Below are 7,198 nucleotides of genomic sequence, written 5' to 3'. Positions count from 1 at the left end.
CGCTCGGTGGTTGCCCTCATTCCTGCATCTTCTGCATGATGTCCATTATCTTGATGGAGTTATTTGGCTCGTTCTCGTAGACTCCATTGAGTTCCTTGATCAGCTCATACTGGCGCGAGTAACGCTCGTATTCTTCTTTACTCAGACTGGCTTTATGCTCTTCTAACCATTTCGGATATCTTTCACCGATCTCCTTCATGGGTTCATGAAGAATGTCCTTTGACAGAAGCTGCTGCATCATTGTATCCACTATAGATTCCAAGTCCTGAGCAGAATAAGAGAAGGGCATTAGATGATATTTCTGATGTACATCAAAACCAAAATTAATTAAACGATGATCCTCTATCAGAAACTTAAGCAAGACAAAGTTTCAGGATTGTCGTAACTGATAGAATCTCGGTTCAGAATTCTCTAGAATTGATCTGCACTTATTCGCAGATCCAAAAAGTTTCAACATTTTGACTACATAGTCTATCCTATGAACACAGTCCTCAAAGCTCTGTTTCCATAAATCAGGCAGCAACTGTGTTCACAAAAAGAAAGAGAAAAAAGTCTTTTAGATGAATGGCAATGAGCTATATAGTGTTGAAGATTCTACAGAATAAGACAATTCCATAAAGAAACGTCAGAAACCAGAAATAATCTCTCAAATTCCCAAGAAACAAACAGAAATTCATCAGGAAAAGGCCACTTCCTGTTCATAATAGCATAACAAAGACAGCGACATCGAGATGAAACACCCATCCTTTACATAAAGATAAAGAATCATCAAACAATAATCGCTCTTGAGTTTAAAAATAATTCTCACATGAAAGTGCCACCAATAACCATAGTGTTGGCAAGTGCAATCGATCCTACTTTATAAGTTAGCAACTGTAAAAATCAGTTCTACATAGAGAACATCATCCACCAACAGAAGAATCAAACGTATCTCCACATCCAAGACCAACAACACAAAACAACCTTACAGCTGGACAAGTTAAAAAAAACAGATAGACTCTAAGAAATATGCTGTCCTGCTCTAGGAGCTTACAGAAAGATGCAGATTACGAGTCCTAGTATAAGAGTTTACGAAATTATAAGCTCTTAGTAATGTGTTAGAAATCTCCTATTTGTGTTTGGTTATGTTTCCTTTTCGCTCTAGGTTTTTCTACGGCTTTGTACCCATATAAGGGACTTTTCTACGTGAAGTAAAGGGTATCAGAGAATTCATCAAAGGAAATCGCCATCCTCTTGACGTAACAAGAAGGAGATACACCGGTCTCACAAAGTAGTAGTGGCATAAGAGCAAAGCAATAGAATCCATCTGGATTCAATCACATCCTTTCAGACAGTCTATGACAATATTATAGACGTCGCATGCTAGATAACTAAGAAAAGGTTGAATAGGAGAAATTGATTAAAGAATAAGAAACAATTCAGTTGGTTAATTTACCTTAGACCCAGCAAGCTCCTCGAATTGTTTGAGCCAATCCTCGACCATGGCATCATCAGAAACAGGCGACTTCGACAAGGACTCCAGTCCCTTGACAGTCTCCCTGGTTTGTTCCCTGAGCTTATCAAGAGCTTCTGCAACATGGTTCTCCTCCTTAGCAACCTTTTGCTTTCCCTTCTTTTTATTTCTCATATCGGGTAATCCCATTCCCAGACCTTGAACCCCACTTGGCAATGGATTCAGTTCCTTCTCCTTCTTCTCATCTCCCCCACTTCTACAACAGAACAACTCTAAACCAATCAAGAAACTTTTCCATATGGAAACACACAATAAAGATCACAGACTCTAACAAAGTGTCTAGAACTCCAACCCCAGTTGTAATAGATGGACAAAAGAAAGAGCCAATCATATAAACTCATATCAACAAACCAAAACAGCGAAAGGTATAGGCATAGATTTATTATATCCGTATCTGCTCATAAAGAGAGAACTTGACGCCAAAGACTTCAAAATTGTTATGTAATTTAGCATCTCAGAACTTCGAAACAACAGAACGAAACCACCGGAGTCTCAAGAACAAAACCCTATTAAAAATATACATACACGATACACATACTCGACACTTAACCCAATCTCTCAAGAACAAAACCCTATTGAAAATTCTTTGAAAAAAACACATCAATACGATTTAGAGTAAGAAAAAGGAGTAACCTTTGAGCAAGATTGAGATCCTTGAAATCATCCAGTGCGCCTGATATACACACAGAAACAGAAAATTCTCAATTTTGAGAAGAACCCAGAAAAAAGGCCACAAAATCAATCACCAAACAGACATTAACAAGACACGTTCACATAAAATTCACAAAACATGTGGGTACAGATACAGACAGAGAGACTAAGAGAAGGGAGAAAACCGAGACGGTTGTAATGAAATCAATCGAGGGCTTACTATCGAGAAGCTCGTCTAAATCGTCGGCATGAGCGTTGGCCATTGCTCTGTGTAAAACCGCAGATGGGAAGAAGATCAAGAGGCAGAAAAAAAAAAATTCCGAGAAGAAGATCGGACATCATCAGATGGGAACCACAAAGAAAAAACAGAGTCAGACTGATGAGGGAATGTCCGAAAAAAAAGCATTTGCCAAAATACCATCTGTGAGACAGGCATCCACATGAAAAGAAGTGTGGCTCGAAGTGTCACGGTGAATGACCCGATCCAACGGCCGAGATGTTTTTTTTTTGTATATATAAATATCATTCCGGAAGTAAAATTATGCATATATATATATATATATATTCACTAGGAATATTTATTTGCTTGTACAGTCGGAAATTACTTTTAAAAGATCAATCAGTTATAGAATGATATGCTACTTCCAACTCTTGTTTTCTTCAAAGAATCACACGTCAATGTTTTTTTTAAGGCAAATATCATATCACACATTGAAAACATTTTTATTGCCCGGAAATAAAAGAGGATATGAGCTATTTGAATATTTAATTTAAGTTTAAATTAATTAATTTTTAAAAACAATACACAAACTATTTTTAAACCAGATTTCAATTCATTTTATTTAATTATATATCACCAAATTCTTTAGAAAAATATCTCTATCACAGTGGAATTTGAAATTTGAATACCAACTACTATTTTCTATATTTTTATGTGTGATAATATGGGATTACAATGATCCTAACGGTTTTTATATTCTAATTCTTGGGTATTAAAATATGTCTCGTATTTGGGAAAATTAATATAAATTCTTAAGTATAAAGATTAAAAAAAAATACAGATATTACGCACCCACAAAAAAAAAAATCAAAATTTTTACTCTGCGAAGCCCATGATAAATGTATCCAAGCCCAATCTCTCAAAGCCGTCATTTTTTCTCCCGAGCACTCTTCCCTCTCAACAATGGCGAAGAGCTTAATGGCCACGACTCGTCCGTACGTTTTTCTCTCCACAAGTTCGAGCCTTCGTCTCCTGTCCCGATCTCAGAAGAAACCCTTTGCCTCTTCTTCTGCAGCCGCTGTCTCGTTGGCCACCGTAAGAAACAACAACTGCAACTGTGCAAGCCCTGTTCTGTCTTGCCGCCTCCTTTACGGAGAGGCGGCTGCATCGATTTACAGCGGCGGAGTCCCCAGGGTTTATGGGTTTGATGGTGCGAGTATTCGTAGACATGGATTTAGTACCAGAGCCTCTTTTGTTAATGATGCTGGGTCGATTAACCAGCCTCTAATGGAATCCATGGAGAAAAAGGTGTGTGATTTCATTTCTTTCCCCTTCTTCATCGGTGCTTTAACCTTGTCGGAAAATAGATTCTGGGTTTTCTGTTTGTGCTGATTTTTTTATGAATTAGGGGTTGGACACGCTCAATCCAGTATAAGCTTGGTTGTCGTTTTATGTTTTTGTCTAAATATTTCAGCTTTGAAGCTTTTAGGTTAATCTATCAGACTAGCAGTTCACGTCTCAATTAGATTTTCAACAATGGACAAATCTTCAAATGCTAAGGTTCCGTCCTGATTTGAGTAATCTTGTGAATTAAACAGACATCACCTGGATTTCGGTATGGTTTCTTCTAGGTTTCAGAGCCATTAGTGGCATAGTCTTCATATCTCCTTGAGACCTTACTCAGGTGTCAGTTAATGGCAGAGGCTGTAATGCATTCTCGTCTTTGAAAATACTCTTTTTTTTTTTTTGCTGCAATAGAAAGAGTTGCTGATTTGGGTGTTGCACAAATCTTGATGAAGGGAAAGATCCAAGCATGGTTTCTTGTATTGTGGAGATGGAAAATGATGAGCTTCCGAATGTGCTTTTCCTTGCATCTGCAGTTTAAAAGACTTTTTCTAATCTTATGTTTTCACCTTACATGTATAGGTAGGTTGTATACATATTACATATACACACTCATGCATACATTGATGCCTTTTCATTTTCCATGTTCCACCAATGTCTCAGTAATTCGGGTTATTTAGATTAGGATCAATCATAGAGTACCGAAAACGAATCTTTGTCCAAGACATATCATGCTTCTGATCCACATTAAGTCTTATACTACCGTCACTTTTTTCCTTGCTGAGATTTTACGTGTTTGTGGAGATTAAATTTTTTCTCTGTTGAATACGGAATGATTGCATTTGTTCATCTTGTTTCGCTCTCGGGTTTATTATGAAGATCAAGGAAGAGTTGAACGCAGAATCAGTATCGGTTAAGGATATGTCTGGAGACGGACGTCATGTATGGTAAGCCATATAACGGCCTTTAACTCTTGTTCTCTTGTGCACAACATGCATTTTTTCACATCGATCGACCTAATTCATCATGACGTGCGGGGTATTGGCAGCATTGACGTGGTATCCTCGGCTTTCGAGGGGCAATCCACAGTGAACAGGCAGAGGATGGTTTATAAAGCCATCTGGGCTGAGCTTCAGAACGTCGTTCACGCAGTTGATCAGATGACAACAAAGACTCCTTCTGAAGCAGAGTCTCAGAAGTGAAGGGCGACAACCTAATCTGTGGTCGGAATCAGTTTCTGTGATATTCTTTCTTCTGTCGGATCTATTGCCTCCGAACAGCAATAAGTTGGTCTTGCTTTGGCAACGCTTCTATTGCATTCGCTTTACGTAAAAGAAATTTTTCCATTGCAATGAAAGAAACAAAGTGAAAGAAAAAAAAAAGTTCAACTTTCTTGAAACAAAGGAGAAAGTGAAAGCATGAACAGCCCTGAACCGACCCATTTTCTTGTTCTTGTTCATGCCCTCATTTTCTCACCAGATTTTCTTGCCAACCAAACAGAAAAAAAACCCACAAACAAGTGAATCCGACCATGCTCAACTAACTCGGACCCCCACGTCGGCTAGAGCACACCGGTCGATATCTGTGCGGTGGAGCTCTTTCTGGGAAGTTAAGTCTTCCTGATGGACCCGAAGGCGGCACCCTAACCTCTCTTGCAAGGTGACGAAACGTCGTCGTCTGAACAAGTTTCCGGTCAGCTTCACCGCCCGCAGTCCAACTGTTCTGAACTAAATCCGGTGACCGGAACGTTTCTCCGGCAACATACTCCGGCGGAAGCAGAAGCAAAAGAAGGAGCAGGAAAGTTGGTGTAAGAGGATAGAAAGACATTGGAGCTTGTGAAGAACAGAAAAGCTCTGCGATTTCTTCATGGGTCTCTTCCTTTCTTCCATGGACACTCTATATATGCTTTCAAAGATTCTGAAAAAGTAGTTTTCTTTTTCTAAAGATTCGAAAACTATGTCAGAAGATGAAACCATTGTAATATAATTATATAATAATATTGTGATTTGTAACGCTTATTACTTGTAGACAAGCCCCGTAATTAATGAAAGTGACTGTATTTTCTTCACTCCCCAATTCCCAAAACCAACCTTTTTGACTTTATATGGAAGTATAACTATAATCTTCATCATGTTTATAGGACGAGTAATAAATGTTCTGGAATATATATTTGGGTCAATATTGGAGATTAAAGAGTTAAGGGGTTATTATTAATAATAACCTAAATATTGGGGTCGATTTAGAATCTTACCCTTTTTAAAGGATTACTTGAAGAAAAAAAGACGCTCCCGGAGCGCATCGAGGATGAAATTGTTCGACGCGCACTGCCACCTCCAAGACCCGAGGATCATCGGCAAAGTCCCTCAAATCATCTCCGCCGCCGCAGCTTCCGGCGTCTCCGCCTTCGCCGTCAACGGGGTCTGCGAGGTAATCTCCAGTTCACGTGTATAATATCGTCCTCGGGTGTATCCATAGGTTTATACGAGTTTCCTCGAGGCCGAATTGATGCGGGTTTCGTGTTTATTGCACCAGAATGATTGGGGTTTGGTTAAAGAGATGGGAGAGAAGTACCCTTCTGTTGTTCCGTGCTTTGGGATTCATCCATGGTGCGGATTGCATATGAATGTTGTTGTATGTATATACGTATGTGAGTAATTCAGTTCGTAGATGTGAAAATTTTCACATTTAAGTTTAGTTTCTGGTTGGATTTGGAATTGGGTTTTCAGGTATGTAGCAGAGAGGAGCCCTCATTGGTTTGACACATTGAAGAACTTCTTTGAGACCACTCCCGCTGCTGCTGTTGGAGAAGTCTGCCTCTCATATCTGGAATTTTCTTCTATATATCTTTATATGTGTGTGCGTGTGTGTGTGTGGTCTCAAGCTCTTGAATCTTCAAGTGTTTATTGTCAGAAAACGGATAATCTATGGTGTGTTTCTCCCACTGGGGGAAAAGATGTTTCATCACCCTTTGGGTAGAATTAGCGTGTTGTTTGTTTGAAGAGCTATTGTTTGGTAATATCATGCTTATCCACCCTTTCCTTCTTTTATTTTTCAGATCGGTTTGGACAAGGGTTCAAAAGGAAGAGAGATAGATTTCTCAGACCAGGTTCTGGACATGGAAACCTTAGATTTCTCTGTTAGGATGACTTGTCCACTTCTTGTGTGATGGTTTGATATTCGTGAGTACAAGTCTGTTTCACTGCATGATGCCTTATTTGTCGTGGTATTTTTCATGGTTCCAAATTATTTGTTTCAGGTTGGAGTTTTTCGACAACAGCTTGAACTTGCAAAGGAATTGAAAAAGCCGGTGTCTGTTCATTGTGTCCGTGCGTTTGGTGATCTGCTTGAAATACTCAAGTAAGATAGTTTCTACCGTTGAGGTTCTATCTTTTGCTCAGGACATATTTACTGCTTGAGATCATCGTTACCTTCATATTCTTGTGTTCAGCTAAAATTTCTGTCTCGGCATT

At 39.0% G+C, this 7,198-nt stretch overlaps 3 protein-coding genes across 5 annotated transcripts in view; 2 read left to right on the top strand and 1 right to left on the bottom strand.

The window, feature by feature from the left end:
• Nucleotides 1-2,494, bottom strand: part of LOC104802903 (peroxisome biogenesis protein 19-2) — a 3,012-nt gene extending 518 nt beyond the window's left edge. The window contains exons 1-4 of one of the 2 annotated variants that reach the window (XM_010526724.1): nt 2,385-2,494; nt 2,147-2,186; nt 1,436-1,709; nt 24-265 (exon numbers count right to left, since the gene is read on the bottom strand). In XM_010526724.1, coding sequence (XP_010525026.1) covers nt 24-265; nt 1,436-1,709; nt 2,147-2,186; nt 2,385-2,427 — 599 coding nt within the window. In that variant the 5' untranslated portion in view covers nt 2,428-2,494. The remainder of the gene's footprint in view (nt 1-23; nt 266-1,435; nt 1,710-2,146; nt 2,187-2,384) is intronic. The other variant, XM_010526725.1, reaches the window with a different exon arrangement.
• An 811-nt stretch (nt 2,495-3,305) lies between these two features.
• Nucleotides 3,306-5,145, top strand: LOC104802902 (protein BOLA4, chloroplastic/mitochondrial). The gene is made up of 3 exons (XM_010526723.1): nt 3,306-3,692; nt 4,608-4,675; nt 4,777-5,145. Exons 1-3 carry the CDS (start codon nt 3,348-3,350, stop codon nt 4,928-4,930), a joined length of 567 nt encoding a protein of 188 aa, XP_010525025.1. The 5' UTR covers nt 3,306-3,347; the 3' UTR covers nt 4,931-5,145.
• An 878-nt stretch (nt 5,146-6,023) lies between these two features.
• LOC104802901 (uncharacterized metal-dependent hydrolase YabD) overlaps nt 6,024-7,198 on the top strand; it is a 2,964-nt gene continuing 1,789 nt past the window's right edge. Inside the window, exons 1-5 of one of the 2 annotated variants that reach the window (XM_010526720.2) lie at nt 6,024-6,155; nt 6,261-6,334; nt 6,455-6,536; nt 6,784-6,834; nt 6,985-7,085. In XM_010526720.2, coding sequence (XP_010525022.1) covers nt 6,033-6,155; nt 6,261-6,334; nt 6,455-6,536; nt 6,784-6,834; nt 6,985-7,085 — 431 coding nt within the window. In that variant the 5' untranslated portion in view covers nt 6,024-6,032. The remainder of the gene's footprint in view (nt 6,156-6,260; nt 6,335-6,454; nt 6,537-6,783; nt 6,835-6,984; nt 7,086-7,198) is intronic. The other variant, XM_010526722.2, reaches the window with a different exon arrangement.

The sequence above is a fragment of the Tarenaya hassleriana genome, unplaced genomic scaffold, assembly GCF_000463585.1.
Source record: "Tarenaya hassleriana unplaced genomic scaffold, ASM46358v1 Cleome8, whole genome shotgun sequence".
Taxonomy (NCBI): domain Eukaryota; kingdom Viridiplantae; phylum Streptophyta; class Magnoliopsida; order Brassicales; family Cleomaceae; genus Tarenaya; species Tarenaya hassleriana.
The sequence above is the reverse complement of the archived record's forward strand: the minus strand, read 5'-3'. Positions and strand labels throughout refer to the sequence as shown.